General features: G+C 42.2%; 1 protein-coding gene across 1 annotated transcript in view; it reads right to left on the bottom strand.

The window, feature by feature from the left end:
* Positions 1-22730, bottom strand: part of MTUS1 (microtubule associated tumor suppressor 1) — a 67160-nt gene that overhangs the window by 31584 nt on the left and 12846 nt on the right. Inside the window, 2 exon segments of the mRNA XM_010858369.1 lie at positions 2359-2425; positions 13849-14063. Coding sequence (XP_010856671.1) covers positions 2359-2425; positions 13849-14063 — 282 coding nt within the window.

Here is a 22730-nt window from a genome sequence, read left to right as displayed (position 1 = left end):
TGTGGTGTTGGAGAAGACTCTTGAGAGTCCCTTGGACTGCAAGGAGATCCAACCAGGAGATCAGTCCTGAGTGTTCTTTGGAAGGACTGATGCTGAAGCTGAAACTCCAGTACTCTGGCCACCTGATGTGAAGAGGTGACTCATTTGAAAAGACCCTGATGTTGGGAAAGATTGAGGGCAGGAGGAGGAGGGGATGACAGAGGATGGGATGGTTGGATGGCATCACCGACTCAAGGACATGGGTTTGGGTAGACTCCAGCGGTTGGTAATGGACAGTGAGGCCTGACGTGCTGTGGTTCATGGGGTTGCAAAGAGTCAGACATGACTGAGAGACTGAACTGCACTGAACTGACATGTTGAAACTGAGTGGTAAACTTTGCTACGTTAACTTCTTTCTCTTGCAGCTCATGCTACCATCAGTTAAACTGGCAGCCTCAAAAGCAGTCTTCCTGGATTGTTTCATGAGAAGGAAGATTACAGGCTTCTTTCTCCTCCTCTCATGGAAGCAAAACCCTCCCCCAGATGCTCTGCACTGGTACTTGAGCAGTTCGATCTGATTCACCAGCAGTATTGCCACACTTCCTGAGAGGCCAGCCTTGGGTGACCGGACGATATGGACCAGCCAACCACGCCTCCTGACCCTCCAAGAGCAGCAGGAAAGCCACACGCGGGCACCGGGTCCTTATCACAGGTGGAGAGTGGGTGCCAATGGCCACAGCTACTTCCTGTCGGGCTAAGTGACTAACTGGAGGTGCTGAGTACCTGGGTCCACTGGGATCACGGAATCGTGCCATCCACTGAAAGGTGAAAAGAGGATTCCCCCATTCAAACTGACTGAATGAGAACAGTGTTCCCTTGGTGTGTCTGCCTCGTCTTGTGGGAGGACACTGAAACGTGAACCCCCAGGGAGGCTCCTCTCCACCTCTACTGGGTTAGAGCGAACCCTGAAATGCACACAAAAGGCCTCTTTCCTGATCTGCTGACCCTATATCCATTACATGATTTAAGGCACAGACAAAAGCAAGTTAAGTTGGTCGTCTGGATAATCAAAAGGGCAACAGTCACATTCAGTGACCTGGCAGAGTGCCTCAAGCGTCTCTGGGAGCTGGGTTGTTTCTTATCTGTGGTTTCCTTGAACTGTTTTCCTAGAACTCTCAAGTCTTTGGGGTCCCGAAGTCCCATCTGTCTTACAATTACTCTTCCATAGACAGTCCTCCTTCCTAAGGTCAGGAGAAAATGATGCCCCAGGCTAGGCATCAGGGTAAGCCAGGGGTCTGGCGCTGCTCTGCATCAGGAGGTGAAAAGAGAAGAGGAATACAGAGGCGAGGCTTCACCCCAGGTTCACCGCTCCTTGCTCCTTGACCGGGTGCGGTGGGAAGGCAGGGTGGGGGCGGACTTAAGTATGTTTAAGTGCCAGCAAATTATATTGACACTGTTTAAACTCTGATGCCGTCCACAGAAAAAGGAGCCATCTCTCCCGGAACTAGACCGAATGCCGTTTTCATCGCTGGCTGTTGCCTTTGCATTATTTATACACGTACCTACACACACACACACACACACACACACACACACACACACACACACACGGAAAACCGCAAAGGGCCAGGAATACAGTCTTTCAGTGAAAGATTCCAGCAAAGTCTGAAGTGACTGCCGCCAGCAGACTGTCTAGAGCTGCAGAGGACGGGGCTCGCATGGCAGTCAGCCCACTCCAGCCCGCAGGCTCAGGAAGGAAAGGCAGTACTGCCTCTATCTCATGAACCCAGGACTCTTCCAGAAAAGAACTAGAAGACAGTTCGGCCTGGGGATGGGGGCACCCGGGGTGATAGCGAGTACCACAGACCTGAGAGGCACCTGGTGCCCCGTGGAACCGGGTCCGATGGGAAGATTAGCCCAGGATGTACCTTCTAACAACATCATGCCCTCTCCTCACAGACCACCCCCAAGGAAGTGTGATACAATTACTGCTATGGGAGAGGAACTGTCTCACCACTCTTTATCATGAAAAATGGTTCAGGAAAAAAAATAAAATAAACAAAACCTGATGGAATTATTTAACAGGAATTCACACAATTACAAAAACCAGTCTGCCCCTCTTTTCAGGAAGAGAAATGGTTTGGTCATCAGAAACTCTGCTCGGCTTAGTCAGATCAGTGCCCGGAATTCTGTGAACTTGAGGTCGAGCTGCCAAGATTCACCAGAAACATGGACAGGAGGAAGTGTTTGCACAGACACCAGAGTGAGGGGCTAACGCAGCCAGGGTGCGACTCCAGGCACCATGCAGAGAAGAAAACCAACTTGGCCGATTTCCCCCTCAACCCTGGAACTTTAAAGAAAAAAAACAAAAGCTCTTACCTAGCTCTCCCCGGAGGTTGACAAGTTCTTGAGATAGGGTTTTGTTTTGTTTCAGTGCTTCCTCCCGCTGTGGAAAACACACATCAAGTTACTAATGCTTTCAAGAGGGTCCCTTTTCAGTAAAGCACACACACTAGTTATCACCAGGAAAATGAGACTCAAAATTGAGAAGCCAAGATATGAATCATTTAGGCTAAACAGTTAGTGTTGTTAAAAAAACACAGATGTCCCTTAGTTGTTAAGGAAATTCACATTGCAAAAAGTCTGTATTTTCTCAGGTTCTGCACTGAATGGCCCGTTTTAAAAATATTGACTTTGAGCCACGCTTCATTGCCAATCCCAGAACCTTTCTGCTGATGCATACTGTACTTCAGACGTAATGCACTCTCCTCCTCCAAGGGCAATGAAGGCCTCATCAGTGAAAGATAAATATTTAATGTTCTAAACATATGTACTTCATGCACTTTGTCCTATATTTGCAAATACAAAACTTTCCTTAGGAGGAGGACAGTACTTTACTTCTAAAAGGAAGACACACAAGTCTGTTATAAACCTCTGGTCAAAATAATAATAACAATAACCCTTTAAAGACACAATGAAATTAATTTTACTCTGCTCCACATTATTTTCTAAGGATGATGCTATGTCCGATCGGCTCTCTAAGATGTTAGAGAAACATGTCAAAGAAAACCAGGTTGCTCTTTCAGAATCCAAAAAAATTAAAAAAGCAATGATCAGTCTTGCAAAAAAGAACAATTTTCAAGTTACCAGCAACTCATAGCAAGCACACAGACACACATCCTTGTACGAATACGGCAATGAGATACAGTTTCTTAACAGGCAGACTCCCTCCCACCGGCGCGTTAAGGAAGGAGAAGGCAGAATTCACAGCTCTCTGGAAATGCCCCCGCTGGGACCGCCCAGGACCCAGCTCCTGCCGCCTTGCCGAGGCTAGATGTCCGCGCTGCGGACCGAGATCACGGGACCGGCCTTTGCAGGGGAAGAGTTGCTTGTCATTCAGAGCATTTCCCCCTGCTAAGATCAGACAACCTCTGCCTGCCTTCCTGACATTCTTCCAGAAAACCGCTAGAAACAAATCCGAATTACCCTTGTTGCCGCACATGGAGGATACAGGCACATTTTGCTGCCGGAGCAGCCCATTTTCCAGCTTCAGTCTCCAACTCCCCCCACCCCCCAGCGCCGGCCGAGAAGCGCACAGGTGGCCACGCCACCCACCGGGCCGGTCCGTCTACATTCAAAGCTCCGCCAGGAAGAGCGCCATTGGTCCTTGCCCGGCCTTACTCACGTCCTGCAGGTTGGCGTGTGTGCTTCGGACGCCTCTCCTCCCAGGAGCTGATGCTGCAGCTTCTGCCTTTGGCACCGGCAGCCTGTGATTACTTAAAGCCACAGCCCTTCATTTATGAGAAACCATAGCCAGACCTTAGGCTGATCGATTGCCACTTACTTAAATATCAGCTGGTCCAGTGGAAAGAAAAACCAAGCTCCTCTGCAGTGGATAATGGAGTTATTTTCAGATGTGTGCGCCTTTTTTATTCCCCTCTCTAATTGAGGTCATTAGATGATTATTCTTGCTAATAGAAAAAGGAAATTTGTTCTTCAAAACCTTTGTGCTAACTGAGTTATGAAAGAGGAGACAAATGGCATGTATTGTGACTTAGAATTTAACGTGACATTGTAAAATGAATGCTTTTTCCCAGAAAAATTAGCTTGAATGCTTACAACATGGTCCACTGGCATTTTAAGAAGTGTGACCTGCTGATCTGAGAGCTGGCGATCAGATCTATTTTATGATTTTGTTTTGTTTTTACCGTGTAGTCGTTTCTCACTAAAAAGGCAGGGAAGTTACCGAAACACTAGCACTGTTGTGGACATTTAACGGTGACTGGAATTTAAGTACATTTTGGCCTTAATGGTATTCTAAATGCTTGATTTTTAAAATGCAGTATTAGGTTGTTCTGAAAACACAATTCAACGAGTCCAAGGTTTTTTAGTGAACAACAAAGGTCCGTCTAGTCAAGGCTACGGTTTTTCCAGTGGCCATGTATGGATGTGAGAGTTGGACTGTGAAGAAAGCGGAGCATCGAAGAATTGACGCTTTTGAACTGTGGTGTTGGAGAAGACTCTTGAGAGTCCCTTGGACTGCAAGGAGATCCAACCAGTCCATTCTGAAGGAGATCAGCCCTGGGTGTTCTTTGGAAGGAATGATGCTAAAGCTGAAACTCCAGTACTTTGGCCACCTCATGAGAAGAGTTGACTCATTGGAAAAGACTCTGATGCTGGGAGGGATTGGGGGCAGGAGGAAAAGAGGACGACAGAGGATGAGATGTCTGGATGGCATCACCGACTCAATGGATGTGAGTTTGAGTGAACTCCGGGAGTTGGTGATGGACAGGGAGGCCCGGCGTGCTGCGATTCGTGGGGTTGCAAAGAGTCGGACACGACTGAGCTACTGAACTGAACTGAACTGAACTGAATGAGTTTCCTGATGTAGAAATCAAAGTTTGAGGGAAATCAAGCTGGATGAAATGGGGAGATGAATAAAAATATCTATACTACAAAATTAAGTTGGTATAAAATTTCCAGGGATAATTTTGTGAAAATTTTCACATCCTATCACAAGTATCTACCAGGCAATCTTTTTGCTTATTAAAGGGGCCTTGGGGGCAAGTAGTTGAAATCCAAGGTTGGTTGGATCGCTGATGTGGAACCTGTGAGTACTGAGGACCAGCTGTACTACATCATTTTATATGAGGGACCTGGGTGTCCATGGATTCTGGCATCTGTTGTTGGGGTGTGCACGGGGGGAGGACTGTCCGGGAACCAACCTTGCAGATACCAAGGGTTGACTGTACCCATATGGACATTCCCCCAACTCTACTGCACTCAACCTGCCTCAATGCCCAGAAGCTGGGATCTCCCTGGTGGTCCAGTGGTTTAAGACTTTGCTTTCCAACGTAGGGGGTACACGTTCAATCCCTGGTTGGGAAGCTAAGATCCCACATGCTTCTCAGCCAAAACACCAAAACATAAAACAGAAACAATATTGTAATACATTCAATAAAAACTTTAAAAATAGTCCACATTAAGAAAACAATGCCCAGAAGTCATCAGTATCTTCCAACCTCTGGCAATCCCAGTGATAATAACAGAACAATTCATGAAGTCATTTTAGACTCTTCTTTAATGGGCTGTACCAAAGTCAGTCCGTTCTTTCTTCTGAATGTGTCTTGAATCCATTGCATTTTCTATTAATACTGCCTCCATTCTAATCCTGATCCTTGCCAACCCCATCCTGAACTATGGAAAGCCTTCCTCCACACTGTTTTGCAGAGGATTAGTAGATTTTCATCCCATATTCTTGGTGCATATAAGTATCCTTGCTCAATAAGAGCCCTCCATTGAGTGTATAAAGAATAAACTTCCAGAGGCAGCTCACTCTCTGAGCCTGCCCATGTGTCTCTCCAAATGTACTCTTTTCCTAGTAAACACTTCAGTTGTTTCACTAAAAAAAAAAAAAAAAAATCCATGAACCTCAAATCACCCAGCTCCTGTTTAGACGACCCACTCCGCTTCTGAGCCGGGCTTGCCATGTACATCCCATCTCTACAAGCTGGAATGCCTGGTCTTCTGTAATTGACCCATCTTATAAGCCTTCAGGGAATACTAACAGTCAATCATAGATACCACTGCCTTCCCCCACATGCCTAGACAGGACATTTATCCTTCTGAATCGGTTGGCAAGTTATTACTCAGTACCAATTAATGAAGTACCATTCCAGATGCTGGGGAAAATAAAGAAAAATGTTGAAGACATGGGAACAATGTCTGAAAAAAGCTTGGGGGCTATGTAGAGCTAAAACATCCAGGCCCCATAATTCAAGGCTGCTGCTGTTGCTAAGTCGCTTCAGTCGTGTCTGACTCTGTGTGACCCCATAGACGGAAGCCCACTAGGCTCCCCCGTCCCTGGGATTCTCCAGGCAAGAACACTGGAGTGGGTTGCCATTTCCTTCTCCAATGCATGAAAGCGAAAAGTGAAAATGAAGTCGCTCAGTCCTGCCAGACTCTTAGCGACCCCATGGACTGCAGCCTACCAGGCTCCTCCGTCCATGGGATTTTCCAGGCAAGAGTACTGGAATGGGCTGCCATTGCCTTCTCCGTAATTCAAGGCAGATGACCTCATACGAGGGACCACGGTACTGGATAATGGAAAAACAAAGGGCTTTTGATCCTACATGAGACGCCGACCACAGTGCCCATATCATGATAAGCATATGTTCAGTGTTCGTTTCTGTCTGACTCTCCTGGGAGCTTGCCCTTTAAGACATTTACCCTTTGTAGATGACAAAATGCATTTTGTCACTTAGATATTGATTGCCTGTTTCTTTTTGTTTAGCTGCTCATATATCAGTGTTTCTGTCTTAGACCTTTATGGTCCAGATAACAAGATTATTTAATTGTCTTTGTATTGTAATATGCAGAATTTCACACAATGTGGTGGGAGGGTGGAGAGGGAGGTGGGAATCTGGTTGGAAAAAAATGCTTTTATGCTCATGCATTACAGATATGAAGTGCTCCAAGCGGGGAGGGGGAATGAACTCACCATAATTTAATTAGGATTCCCCGGGACACAGGCACTTAGTCTCTGGCTGTCGTCCCATTGGTGAGCCTCAATGTGCTAGCTTGGGAGCAGTCAACAGCACAAGGGACTTTGCAGCAAAGAGCCAGGTCTGATGGCTCAGACGTAGGCTCTCTGTGACCTCCTCCATCCCCACTACTACACAATGAATTGTGTCCACTTTTCTGGGTCTCAGACATTTTTACTTTTAGAGCGCTAGTGTCATTCAAAATTCATCTTTGTTTAGGTGCCACTTTGGGTTAGATTCCACTTTCAAAAATATCGGAGGCACACCGCATACTGGTTAGATGTTTGGGGGCAGGCGGCGGGGTGTACCTGGAAACTTTTATGGAGAAATTGGGATTACTGCCATCAACACTGTCCTTCACTTGGCCAGTATGCACAGAACGCTTAACAGCTATGCAAGGATAAACCAAGAATCAGAACAAACTAAAACTAACAACAGTGTGTCCTTTGAGAAACAGAAAGTGTGGTATTGGTTACCAGGTTCATGAGACAAGCATTAGAACTTCTACTCTGTGATGAATGATTGTTGTAGTTGTTTAGTTGCTAAGTTGTGTCTGACTCTGGGACCACATGGACTGAGGCCCACCAGGCTCCGTGTCCATGGGGTTTTCCAGGCAAGAATACTGGAGGGGGTTGCCATGCCCTCCTCCAGGGGAAATGATGATGGTATCTAATGAATGATGTCTACTACCAAAGTGGTAAAGTCATAGTCATTAAATAGACTTGCAACAGATGGATAAGTGATAGTTCTAGGATTCCAACCACTTTTACATATAATTTAATGCTCCAAAACTATTTAGAAAAACTTAGCAATGACAAGATAAAAATGTATATGCAGATCTCTATCTATCTATATAACAATGACTTCTATAATGGGTATAAGAGAACCAAAGGGTTAAGTAAAAAGTTTGGGGAAAAAAATGCTTAACTTCCCACTTTGTTGTATCTTTCCTTCCCAACTATATTTTTAACAGTGCCCTGTACACATTAGGCAATCAGTAAATATTTGCTGATTGATTATAAAGAGCTAGAAAAGAGCAAAGAACATTTGTGTAAAGACTTTATAAGTTCACCTTACATCTGGGATTCCACCCTGTTCGTTGCCCTCTTTGTTCATTCAGATACACATGCCTGCCTGCTAAGCCCCTTCAGCTGTGTTCCACTCTGTGTGACCCTATGGACTGTAGCCTGCCAGGTTCCTCTGTCCATGGGACTCTCCAGGCAGAAACAGTGAAGTGGGTTGCTATTTCCTCCTCCAGGGGATCTTCCTGACCCAGGGATCAAACTTGTGTCTCCTGCATTGGCAGGCGGGTTCTTTACCACTAGCATCACTGTGTCTATTATGCATGAGGCACTGCCACGGCAGCTGGGTGGTTTCCTAAGAAAGCAGCAGACCCAGATCCTGCTCTCAGTGAGCTTCCTATCTTAAAAAGTAAAAACAGCTGCAAAATGGTGATACAAACAGCCGACTCATTGGAAAAGACTCATGCTGGGAATGATTGAAGGTAAAGGAAGAGGGTGGCAGAGGCTGAGATGGTTGGACTGTATCACTGAGTCAACGGACATGAACTTGGGTGAACTCCAGGCGATAGTGAGGGAGAGGGAGGCCTGGTGTGCTGCAGTCCAGGAGGTCGCAAAGAGTCAAGACATGACTTTGCGACTGAACAACAACAACAACAAGTAGAGCGTGCCCGGGAAATGTACGTGCTCCTAGAGTCCAGAGAGTAGATAAAACAGAGCTATGGTGCTCTGTGATGACCTAGAGGGGTGGGATGAGGGGCTCAAGAGGAAGGGCATGTATGTATACATATGGCTGATTCACAGTGTAGAGCAGAAACTAACGCAACATTGGAAAGCAATTATAGTTCAATTGAAAAAAATTTTTAATTAAAAAACAAATAACAACAACAACAACAACAAAAAACAGAACTAGAAGGACCAGGAAAGTCTTCATAAAAGAGTGTCTTTGAGCATTCAATGGAGTCACAAGGCATTAGACCTTAAAAAATTGGAGGTAAGATGAAATTCACAGACAGCACAGGGAGCCATGAAGCTCAGAGTCCGCCTTGCTGTGGATGAAAGCATCTCTCAGGGTGCCCGACCCAGTGAAATGTTTTCTCTGGTACTGGACCTAGTCCTTCTGCAGCTGAGCAACTGACAGAATGTTTGGCTTGCGTTTAGGGGCCAAGTCATGTGGGAGGAAAGTATCTTCGAATGCTAGGACCACATGGGGCGCGGCAGGGGCGTGCCACGTGGGGCACAGAGGGACCGAGGACACCGGTGAAGGGAGACTCCTGTCGCCCACCTCACAGGCACTCCTGTGCCTTTGCTCACCGGGGCGCAGAAAGCAGGACGGCTTCATTCATTGAATTTGCATTTTTAACTTTGCAATTTGTATAACAAATCCATGTAAAGTAAATCCAGGTAGCAATGGGCTGCTACTACAAGAAAGATCTGAACACATAGGTACTGGGGAGAAGGGTGGTAACCCACTAAAGATATTAAACAAAGGATGAAAAAGGGAGGAAGTTTGTAGAGGATTTGAACAAGGCTTTGTCTCTCTCTTTTTTAAAAAAAAAAAAAAAACCTACTTATTTGTTTGGCTGTGCTGGGTCTTAGTTGAGGCACACAGGATCTAGTTCCCTGACCATTTGCATCAGGTGGCCAAAGTACTGGAACTTCAGCTTCAGTATACCAGTCCCCCTGCATTGGTAGCTCAGTCTTAGCCACAGGACCACCAGGGAATTCCAAATAGGGGATTCTGAGTTCACAGTGACCTAGTCTTTGGTTCAAGTCCTGGTCCTCCTCTTATCAGCTATCTGATGATAGTCAAGTTACTTAACAGTTCTATGGCTCAATTTTCTTATTTATAATCTCCAACTTGTGTTTTTGGAGAGGATCTTATTAATAAGTGAGAATGTCTGGTTCTTAGTAAATACTCAACACATGTTAAACCCTTCCTGTTTCTCCTCTACCTTCCTGATTATATAGCTGGAGCACACAGGCAGTGAGGGGAGGACCGAAATGGGCAGCTTCTGCCAAATTATAGAGAGAATTTTATATTCCCTGTTACATACTGGAGTCATTCAAAAGAAGTATGTGAGCCATGGAGGTAGTTTTAATTTCCTAGTAGCCACATTTTTTAAGTTTAAAAGTTAAACTAATTTGACAATATATTTTATTTAACTCAGTATATCCAAATTATCAATTCAACATACAGTCAATAGAAAAATTATTAGTGAGATATTTCATATGGTCTTCAAAACCCAGGTGTATTTTACACTGACTGGATATCTCAATTCAGCCAGGCTACACTTCAAATCAAACAAGACCAAACCAGTCAATCCTAAAAGAAATCACCCCTGAGTATTCATTGGAAGGACTGACGCTGAAGCTGAAGCTCCATACTTTGGCCACCTGATGCAAAGAGCTGACTCTTTGGAAAAGACCCTGATGCTGGGAAAAGATTGAGGGCAAGAGGAGAAGGGGGCAGCAGAGGATGAGATAGTTAGATAGCATCACTGACTCAATGGACATGAATTTGAGCAAACTCCGGGAGATAGTGGAGGACAAAGGGGCCTGGCGTGGTGCAGTCAGTCCATGGGATTGCAAAGAGTCAGACATGATTTAGCAATTGAACAACAATAACATGCTTCAGATGCTCAATGGTATCTTCAAGCTAGTGGTTACCATATTGGGCAGATCAGCCATATAGATGATGGAGAGGCACTGAAGGAGTGCTTTGGAAAAATCAATCTACTAGCATTGCTTGAGATGGATTATAGGGGAAAGAGTGCAAGCCTGAAGACTGGTTAACAAGTTATTATCGTAATCTAGCAGATAGTTTATCCAGGGCTTGAACAAGGTTGGCATCGGTAGAAATGGAAAAGAGAGGATGAAGGAAGGGGAGAAATACAGCGGGATGAGAACTAACTCATCAGACTTGATTGCTTTCATGTGGAAGACAAGGGAACCAGAAGAGTGGAACGTGGGGTTGTTAGGCTGGATATAGTAAAGTAAATAACTGGCTTATCTCTACATAGACAAATTGTTCCCTACATTTAATAATTATGTACTTTCCAATTTAGTTTACTTGGTTATATAAACCAACTCTCAAATTCCTTTCTTACATAATAAAGAAAAACAAAAGTACTGAAAATAGATGAGTTTTAACTCAAAATCATGTGGTACTGTTAAGTCAAGATTCTAATAACAATAACAGATTTCCATTAGATGAAATAGAATTTAACCTATACATTTTACACGTTTTGTCTAATAGCATAAAATATTGAGCGGTAAAGTAAAAAGTGCATAGAACCAGAAATCAGAATTCATGCTCTCCCATCACTGGTTACAATGTATACAAATTTTGAACAGTTTATTCAGTTCTTAGAACTGTTTCTTCTCCCACTAAGAGAAAACTATCATATGTCTCGATTATACCACAGTGGTTTTATCAGCATGATAAGAAATACGTGAAGTACTATAGTAGCTAAATGCCATGGGTACCACAGAAGGGAAACAATAGGATTTTTCTTCTGGTGTGTGCCTATTACTGACTTGCTAAGTTGCCTTGAGAAAGAATTTAGCTCTGTTCCCAAATCTTATAATAATGACTAAAATATCTACTCTTTTGAGCTCACAGGAAGACAAGTGATAGAGAGACATACAGAATATAAGCCTAAGCTGTTTTTTTAAAAGAGTATTTATGAAATACCTGAAAGCATTGTTTTAAATTTTTTAAAGGACACTTAGAAATTAAACACACAGATATGTTCTCAGTGTCTAATCATTCCATATTTACCACAAAGGCAATTTCCCATCTTAATTACTCATATTACATTTTAGTGAGTCCATATACATTATTCTACTTGTGTAACATTTTATTGTTCAAATCAGTGGCATAATGTTCCTGAAGGACAACTCTAATGGGATAAATTTGTGCAAATAAATATTTAGACACACACCAAAAACCAGAAAAATACTGTATGCAACTGTAATTTAAAACTAGATAAATGTCTACATCTCCATCTCAAAAAAAGATGTGTACGTATACACACACACACACACACACACAGAGTATATGTAGAGAGATATATCTATAAATATATATATGTGTGTGTGTATGTATAGGCTACACTGTGGGATCTTAGTTCCCCGACGAGGGATCGAACCCACGCCCCCTGCATTGGAAGCAGTGTCTTAACCACTGGACCACCATGCAAGTCCCTCAAAAAAATTTTTAAAAAAAGAGAGAGAGATTTGAACAAAGCTGTAAAATGTTCACTAAATACTGATCTAAACTGTCTACTAGCCTGGAAGCTTGTCAAAGGCACAGAACAAGTCTCATTCACCTCTGCCTCCCCTGCCCCAGACAGGCGATCACATCAGAGTAGCCTAAGAATAAGTGCCGGTTTGTTGGGTTGAACTGAACTACAGAACAGGCAAACTGGCCAGGTTTCCTCCTGAGATGTCATGTATCTTTGTCTTTATAACAGTGATTTAAAAATACCTAGAGAGCTCAAGTTACATTCTCATCCCCGTATTTCCCCTTAAATAATTAACTTTCTGTTGCTACGCCAGTAGCGTATGTTCATAGAAACTTGGTTTTCTCGATGAATTTTAACTAGTTCCTGAACTGACATCCTCGTATCAGGGGAAGAGTCAGAAAGCAAAGAAAATCTGTTTCATGTTTGTTGTACCACACACTATCTTAGGAATGGATGAAAATTCTGAAGAATCCTTGGACCAACCCTGAGAGTTATCTCAAAAATTTGACCCGTAATCATTCTCATTTTCAAACTATTAAGCTCACTGCGTGATATGGAAAGCTACACATAGTTCGATAAAACATGAAGTGAAAAAAAAAGTTAATGTTGTGAAACAAAAGTCCTATTGTATGGCAAGACAAGACAAGTTTGAACATAAAATGTTCTTGGTCCTTTGGCCTTCTCTCTCCCTCCACTGTGTATTCGTATCTGCGTTATGCATCGGCCAGACCTCCCCCATCAGCAGAAATACCTGCTCAGCCGTTATAAAGAGCACCATTCTAGCGTCAGCAAGACAACTCCTCAAAGATAACATTCCCTGAGAGCCTGTGAGGGCTCACACGACCTGCCACTTTGTTCTTGCAGACCTGGATTGTGTGAACTGTCAAGGATGTCTCAAAAAAAATGCACACGATTTGCAAGGTGTGGAACAGTTCTCAGACCTTTCCGAGAAGCTCTTCCCAGGTTAAAATCCTCAGTTTGGCTCAAGTACAATGTTCTGTTTCTTTCTTAGATTGGCTGATGAATTTTTTTATCGGCAGTGCTAATATAGTCTAGAGGTTATAGTAGTTGAACAGGCAATTATATTTCCATTGTTGTGGGGCTAAGAGACTCCAGAGGAGAAAGAGAAGAGCTCAGAAATGTTTCAAGCCCAGATTTCTAGAAATCTAGACTCTACAGTGACTCTAGGTATCAGGTGAGTTGGCAAAAGCATAAGTGGCTACATACTAAGTTGCTTCAGTCGTGTCCAACTCTTTGCGACCCCGGGGACTGCAGCCCACCAGGCTCCTCTGTCCATGGGATTCTCCAGGCAAGAATACCGGAGTGGGTTGCCATGCCCTTCTCCAGGGGGTCTTCCTGGAGAAGGATTGAACCCCAGTCTCTTTATGTCTCCTGCAAATAGGCAGGTTCTTCACCAGCGCCACCTGGGAAGCCCCAATCTTACTGATCACTCACTTAAAGATATTCCCAAGACAGGAGCATGGGCATTGCACATCCTGTCCACCCTCCCCGCCCCCGCCTTAGTGAGAAGGCTGTTCAGAGGGTCTGTGTCCTTACCTCAGACAGCAGGTGCTGAGCCACAACTGTTAATGCCTCAAACTTGGTGTTGCCCAGGGAAAGAAGCTGCTTGAGCTGCAGGATAATTCCACTTTGCTTCGTACATTTGCTCTTATACTGAGCCAACTCAAGTGCTTTTTCAGAGGACAGCACATCTGGGGACGTCTGGGTCTGGATGCACAGACTTCGGGGACTCTTCTGTCTGCCCTTTTCAACTGCAAAAGGAACGGATATAGGTAGGAAAACACGTGACCTTCATTTTCCTAACCAACACCATCTGGGTTCCCTAAACACTACAGCAGCCACAGAAGAGCGCTTCAGTTGTGTTTGTAAAGAAAAGCATATGGATGAGAATGGGGATTAATCGGATATCTGTATGTCTGGAACTAGAACCACAGATGGCGGCTTTAGTTCTGACTTAAAAGGATGTATACGCGGCAGAGAATGAGGGGTATAAAGCAGATGGACTGATCAATCCAGAAACATGGAAACTGTGTGAAAAATAATGCTGACTTCATGGTTTCTAACTTTCCAGGTAAAGTGGTACAGAAATCTGCTGTGACAAGTACCCTGACTGGAGGCTCTGATTCAGGCTGGCTGAACACACACACACACACACACACACACACACACACACACACGACTGAACTGTTAATGCCTTTCCCTCTTCCTATATGTTTCCTATCAACTTCCTCTCCTTTCCCTGCTGATGGCCTGGTGCGTTCCCAAGATTTATACTGTACATGAGTCATTTCCTAATCCCTGATAAATCACCACATACACAGTGAAAATCTACTCACATTTAACCCCTGGTCTTTAAATTCACTGCCAAGTGTACTATACTTAGAAAAAAGAATTTTTTTTTCTTTATTTTGAACTGTAGTTGATTTAAAATGTGTGTTAGTTTCAGGTGTACAGCAAAATGATTCATTGAGAGCTTCATACGCTTCATAAAATACTTTTATCTATTTTTATTTTGGGCTACGTTGGGTCTTTGTTGTGCTGCGCAGGCTTCTCACGCGGTGGCTTCTTCTGTGGCAGAGCACCGGCACCAGAGCACAGGCTCAGAAGTTGTGACACACTGGCTTAGTTGCTGCGTGGCATGTGGGATCTTCCCGGACCAGGGATCGAACCTGCATCTCCTTCACTGGCCAGGCGGACTCTTTACCACTCAGCCACCAGAGAAGCCCTGAGTATAATACTCTTGACTATACTATTCTGTTTTCTATCAAACACAAGCTTTGTTGTTTCTTTTTCCCCTTCAAGCAGTAATATGGTTTAAAAAAAATTTTTTTTTAAGACGCACATGCTAATACTCCAAATCCATCTAAGATGCTAAGTGACTGCTCACTTTCTGTCATAGGGCCCTGGGAATCTGTTTTATACAGAAAAACTGTTCCATCTTGGAACCATTCCAAATGTCTCGGCCACTTTAAACATCAAACAGAATTGGAAAAAGATGAAAGCAACCTGCTTAACTTCTTAAAATGAGTAGTCTAAATAATCAGATGTAAATCTGAAAAAATAAAGTCATAAGAAACTAAAAAAAATAAATACTTCTTTATTCTCACAGGCATTCCCTACAGTGTCTACATTCTGTGGTGACAAATCTGAGACCATTTTATAGATGGTAACTACTTTCTCTAATTTTTTAGAAGGAAGAAAACAGTGATTTCTAGAAGGAAAATAAAGAAACCTCAGTATTCATGTCCCAAAAACCAGTGGGAAAATACATTTAATATTCTTTAAGTTAAACAAACAAACAGGAAAAGGGCTCTCCTTTTCTATGGTAGCTTTCCATGGTTAAACAACTCGTATTTGTATTAATACTCGATAATTCTCACTTCTAAAATGACTAAAATATTGTGTCTAAAAATACTTAGACTTCCCAGGTGGTCTACTAGCTAAGACTCCAGGTTCCCAATGCGGGGGACCCAGCTTCCATCCCTGGGCAGAACCTTCAATTTACAAATCTAAGATCCCACAGGCTGCAACTGAGACCCAGTGCAGCCAGTTTTTTGGTTTTTTTTTTTTTTACAATCATTATTTCTGTATTTATTTATTTTTTAAGATAAAACATTTCAAATATAAGAAAAGTACACATAAAATAAGCAATTTTATCTATAATTGAGATGAAATATATGTTCAAATTTTGCTGTATTTGTTTCAGATTTTTTTTCCAGATTTTTTTTTTCCCCCCAATGTTTTTGTTTTTTTTCTCTGTGGGAGAAGGCAAGGATGGGACGATTTGAGAGGATGGCATTGAAACATGTATATTATCATATGTGAAACAGATCGCCAGTCCAGGTTCGATGCATGATACAGGGTGCTTGGGGCTGGTGCACTGGGATGACCCAGAGGGATGGGATGGGGAGGGAGTTGGGAGGGGGGTTCAGGATGGGGAACACATGTACACCCATGGCGGATTCATGTCAATGTATGGCAAAACCACTACAATACTGTAAAGTAATTAGCCTCCAATTAAAATTAAAAAAACCAAGAAAACAGACAGTTAATAAATCTTCTCAGTGGCCCTCCATAGCAAAGCGAAGTTCAAGGATGTGAAGGGCCTAAGCTGGGCGTAGGCAGCGTCTATAGGGCAGACTCCAAGACAAGAACCTAGGCTTCTGTTCCCACCCATTTGGAAAGTGGAGATGGGGTGGGGATGTAATATTGTTACATAACTAAATATAAACATTTACACAGGAATCTTAACATGTTACTTAATTCACCCAAGCCCATTATCTGCTAACTTCTTTTCAATAAACCTATATACTGGTAAATACCTACCTTTTATATCCTGTTTTATACACTTTTATACAAACAAACAGAAGACCAAAAAACTTCTTTTAATCCTTGACCATCCAGAACTTCCACTGCGACATATGTAGATATAGGTTCACTTTCCTGACTGATATCATAGCTTATGTCTTCCTAGTACTTACTGAAATATGTATTCATTTATCATTTACTACTCTGAAGTTACCATTTCTTAAATCCTTAACATTTCATTCTGTTTCTAGGATTTTTATGCTAATCAATTTTATTATGTAATACAATATCAGTTTTTAAACCATTAAGTTATAATTATTTATAAAATCAAGAAATGAAGCTTTTATATTAACATTTTTGGAGAAGACATTAAGTTGCTTGCCTACTTAGTTTTTAGGGGGAATTTTAGTATTAACAAGTCATGTGCTAATAAGTTATTTCTAAGGAAAAATATGAAATATAAATTAATTTATTAAGCAGTTTTTTATACTCAGGATGAAAATATAGGTACTCTTTTTGTAGCACCAAAATTTTTGTTCTTCAAATTATCTCTTATGCCAAAGTTGGGCAGCAGCTAAATATTAATATTTATGTTTGGCTCCTTGAGAAACTAAACATTTTTAACTGGATTATCAAGACTTTCAATTTACAACTCTACAGAAATTATTTTCTTAGTATCATTGTTTTGCTAAATTCCTTGTTATATGTATATACTTTCTTTTATATTTATCTGTTTTTCTCATTGAATGGTTAATTCCATTTCTAACACTATTTCAAACATAGGGAGATTGACTTTTCTTTTCTTGGTTCAAAGAGATTAACTTTAGTGTTTCTCAATGGACATAGATTTTGAAATACTATATTTACATTGTGTTAAGCATTTGTCAATATTTTGAAAAAGTTGAGAGTTGAATATTGAAAGAGTTGAATTAAGCTTCTGAAGCCATTACAATATTTTTTGTATTTTACCTTGCTAAATTTTGTTAAAGGCTTCAAATTCCCAAGACAAATTTTTTTTTACCATCTGAAATCTAATTTGACATTTCCCCCCATATAACTGACATATAACATTAGTTTCAGGTGTACAACATGGTTCACCATATATATCTCAATATATTTCTATATATTGCAAAACGATCACCACAATAAATCTAGTTAACATCTGTCACCATACATAAAATTTCTTGTGATGAGAATTTTTAAGATACACTCTCTTAGCAACTTGTAAAAAAGCAATACAGTGTTTTCAATTTTAGTCTCCATTCTGTACATCTCCACGACATACTTATTTTGAACTCCAAGTTTGTACTTTTGACCCCCTTTCCCCAGGCCCAACCAACACTTACTAATAGTTTGTTTTTTTGTTCCCCCAGATCTGGCCATGCAACAGTGTAAGCCACTCCTGAGTTTGCTGCTGAATTCAGACAGCTTAGATCCACAAGTGAGTTGGCATCTATACATTTCCTTTATTATATTTCAGTTGCTTTAGCTTTTGGTAACAAAATGACATTTGTTATGAAAAAGAACATACATAATATATATAACTCAGTCAGTTTGCTGTACAGCAGAAATGAACACACACACAATATGGCATTTGTGCTTATGAAAATCCTATTTGTCGCATTTTGGAACTGTTAAGTTGTGTCAAGGCATAACTGTTTTTTGAAATTTTAGAAAATTCTCTAGGACTTGATACTATATTTGAAACACTGCTAAAATCACTGTGAATGAACTTATGTAGTTTTTACTGAGGTACACCCTGGAAAAGATCCTGATGCTGGGAAAGATTGAGGGCAGGAGGAGACAGGGGTGACATAGGACGAGGTGGTTGGATGGCATCAGCGACTCAACGGACATAAGTTTGCACAAACTCCAAGAGACAGCGAAAGGCAGGGAAGCCTTGAAGCCTTAGCGACTGAACAACAACCCTGGAAAACATCAACTGTCCAAGTGTGATTGCATTCCAATCATGCAAGTCTCTGGTTCTTGGTGCTTTCTCAATTGTGCTTTGCCTGGTTCCTGCTTCACCTTCAGCTGCAGTTCAGGGTCAGGGTGCTAACTCCACCTGACTAGAGAATTGGGGTGGGGGCAGGTAAGCCACCACCTCAGGAAAACTCAAGGTCTCCAGGTACCAGCTTCTTTTTCTCTCAGGCTTTCTTAGTGGCCGTAGAACTGGAATTTCAAAGTAGGAAACCTCGCATACCAACAACGGTTCCTAAAGGTCCAGCCATGAAAACCCCAAACGCCACACCTAGAATTCAAACCCCACTCTGCCTCAGAAAGTGATAGAAATCACTGGAAATTATCATGGACATCATGATGCAGTTTTCAATGCTACCATGGAGAATCTCATTCAGACATTTAAAATGACTCTGATGATGTCTGCCTGCATAGTGTCATACCCCAGATGGAGGTTTAAGAATATAAAACCTGCTGATACGGCTTCTCTAACACATCCTAGCACAAACTGTTGGAGTCACAGCTAGTAGGGAAGAATATATTCTCTTATGAATCCTACATGGGGTTAAAATGACACCTAATAAGGGGTCTCAGACAGTAAAGCATCTGCCTACAATGCGGGAGACCCGGGTTCAATCCCTGGGTTGGGAAGATCTCCTGGAGAAGGAAATGGCAACCCAGTCCAGTATTCTTGCCTGGAAAATCCCATAGACAGAGAAGCCTGGTAGGCTACAGTCGATGGGATTGCAAAAAAAGAGTCGGAAACGACTGAGCAACTTCACTTCACTTCACTTCACTTCAGTGCAAACTTGCTTGCAGAGAAAAGATTAAAAAAAAAAACAAAAACAGCCCCAATGTCCATAAGGAGTGAAGTGAAGTGAAAGTCACTCAGTTGTGTCTGACTCTTTGTGACCCCATGCACTATATAGTCCATGGATTTCTCCAGGCCAGAATACTGGAGTGGGTGGCCGCTCCTTCTCCAGGGGATCTTCCCTACCCAGGGATTGAACTCTGGTCTCCCACAATGCAGGTAGATTCTTTACCAGCTGAGCCACCAAAGAAGCCCAAATGAAGCAGAAGCTGCCATGTTGCGCTGTGCTTAGTTGCTCAGTCGTGTCCGACTCTTTGTGACCCCATGGACTGTAGCCCGTCAGATGCCTCTGTCCAAGGGATTCTCCAGGCAAGAATTCTGGAGTTGGTAGCCATGTCCTCCTTCAGGGGATCTTCCCAACCTAGGGATCAAACCTAGGTCTTCTACATTGCAGGTGGACTCTTTACTATCTGAGCCACTAGGGAAGCCTGTCCATAAGTAGAGGTGTGCTTAAATAAATGTGTGGTACATTTATACAATGGAACATCACAGCTGTAACACACAAATAGAAAGCTCTCTGTGTTAAATGAAAAAAACACGGTCAAGAGCAATGTAGATGATGTGTCTCATTGTATCAAGAGGTATGTACTTTTTTGCTTATAAATTCATAACAAAGCTTTCATATAATATATATGAAAGTACCAACGGTGTTTACCTTTTCAGAGAAGACAACAGGAACCAGATCGATATAAAGGTGTTCTAGTGCACTTTTAAATACTTTTAAAACACAAGGCAAATGCATTGCAGGCTTCCCTAATAGCACAGTGGTAAAGAATCTGCCAAAGAATGTTCAAAGTACCACATGATTGCACTCATCTCACACACCAGCAAAGTAATGCTCAAAATTCTCCAAGCCAGACTTCAATAGTATATGAACCGTGAACTTCCAGATGTTCAAACTAGATTTTAAAAAGGAAGAGGAACCAGAGATCAAATTGCCAACATCTGCTGGATCGTTGAAAAAGCAAGAGAGTTCCAGAAAAAACATCTACTTCTGCTTTATTGACTATGCCAAAGCCTTTGACTGTGTGGATCACAACAAACTATGGAAAATTCTTCAAGAGATGGGAATATCAGACCACCTTACCTGCCTCCTGAGAAATCTGTATGCAGGTCAGGAAGCAACAGTTAGAAGTGGACATGGAACAACAGACTGGTTCCAAATAGGGAAAGGAGTACATCAAGGCAGTATATTGTCGCCGTGCTTATTTAACTTATATGCAGAATATATCATGCGAAATGCCGGGTTGGATGAAGCATAAGCTGGAATCAAGATTGCTGGGAGAAATATCAGTAACCTCAGATATGCAGATGACACTACCCTTATGGGAGAAAGTGAAGAGGAACTAAAGAGCCTCTTGATGAAAGTGAAAAAAGAGAGTGAAAAAGTTGGCTTAAAACTCAACATTTCAAAAACTAATATCATGGCATCCGGTCCCATCACTTCATGGCAAATAGATGGGGAAACAATGGAAACAGTTATAGACTTTATTTTGGGGGGCTCCAAAATCACTGCAGATGGTGACTGCAGCCATGAAATCAAAAGACCCTTTCTCCTTGGAAGGAAAGCTATGACCAACCTAGACAGCTATTAAAAAGTAGAGACATTACTTTGCCTACAAATGTCCGTCTAGTCAAAACTATGGTTTTTCCAGTAGTAGATGTATGGATATGAGAGTTGGACTATAAAGAAAGCTGAGCACCGAAGAATTGATGCTTTTGAACTGTGGTGCTGGTGAAGACTCTTGAGAGTCCCTTGGACTGCAAGGAGATCCAACCAGTCCACCCTAAAGGAAATCAGTCCTGAACATTCATTGGAAGGACTGATGCTGAAGCTGAAGCTCCAATAGTTTGGCCACCTGATGCGAAGAACTGACTCATTGGAAAAGACCCTGATGCTGGGAAAGATTGACTGTGGGAGGAGAAGGGGACGACAGAGGATGGGATGGTTGGATGTCATCATGGACTTGATGGACATGAGTTTGAGCAAGCTCTGGGAGTTGGTGATGGACAGGGAAGTCTGGTGTGCTGCAGTCCATGGGGTCGCAAAGAGTCTGACACGACTGAGTGACTGAACTGAACCAATCTGCCCACAATGTGAGAGACTCAGTTTCCATCCCTAGGTTGGGAAGATCCCGTGGAGGAGAAAATAGCAACCCATTCCAGTATTCTTGTCTGGAAAATCCCATGGAGAGAGGAGGTCAGGCTACAGTCCATGGGGTCACAGAAAGAGTCAGACATGACTTAGTGACTAAAACAACTACAACAAATATATTACCTACTCAAAATTAAAATGTAATATTTTTTAAAGGTGGTTAAAATGAATTCTGAGCTTCAATCTTTAACACTTAACCATCAAGCAAACAGTCAATCCATGTTTTTTCTATGGGGAATCTGGGCAGAAATCTAAATAATGCAGCTTCTATTGAATGTGAATTCTCAGAATAGATTTACATATCTTCAAGTTTTAACCTAAGAGCAAATAAGCATACAGACTGCCCTCTACCTAGAGCTGGAAAAGCACGCTGTGACCTCAATCTTCCGCTCCATATACTGTGGTCCCTGAGGACACAGATGTACCACATGACAGCTGATGACCCAGTTTGAGCATCCTTCCCTCCCTCCTCACCCCTGGACGAATGGAAGATCAGAGACCATGCAAAAATCTCCAATGATGCTCAAAGCCCCAGTGCTCATAAACAGAGTACTTTGTAATGCCAAAAATCAACAGTTTCCCTTAAATCCTACCGGATTCATTATTATAGCAAGTTAGCTTAATATGAACCAAACTTTGCCCTTGTGTTCCCTTTATTAACATGTTACCATTTTGAGAATACAACTATTTAAAACTAAAAAAATCTCATTTATTATCTCCATTAAGAGGCTAATTGCAAAGAATCAACTTACTCAGAAATCTTAAAACTAAATGTTAACTTTCACATAGATTCAGATGCATGTTGACAAGATAATTACCACTGTGTGTGTGATCAGACCTTCCTGGACTTCACTCCAATGAAACTGAAACCCCCATCAGGAAAACCAAAGTCCTGAGTCCAGGACATTTGCTCACTTGAAAAATAGCTGGATAACACTGTTTACTCTCCTTGTTCTTTCTACTCAGAAATCTCAATTTAATAAAATTTCAAACCAGCCTAAAGAACTTATTTATCATCCTCTTAAAGAAAACAGTTGAAGGAAGAACAGGCCCATATTTCAGGCTCAGTCACTTAGGCACACAGACCCCCGCCCCCCCTCCCCTCAAGGCAAAACACTTATTTCT

The sequence above is a fragment of the Bison bison genome, unplaced genomic scaffold (assembly GCF_000754665.1).
Source record: "Bison bison bison isolate TAMUID 2011002044 unplaced genomic scaffold, Bison_UMD1.0 scf7180017864386, whole genome shotgun sequence".
NCBI classification, from domain to species: Eukaryota; Metazoa; Chordata; class Mammalia; order Artiodactyla; family Bovidae; genus Bison; species Bison bison.
Note: the sequence above shows the minus strand (reverse complement) of the source record. Positions and strands in the feature narration are given on the sequence as shown.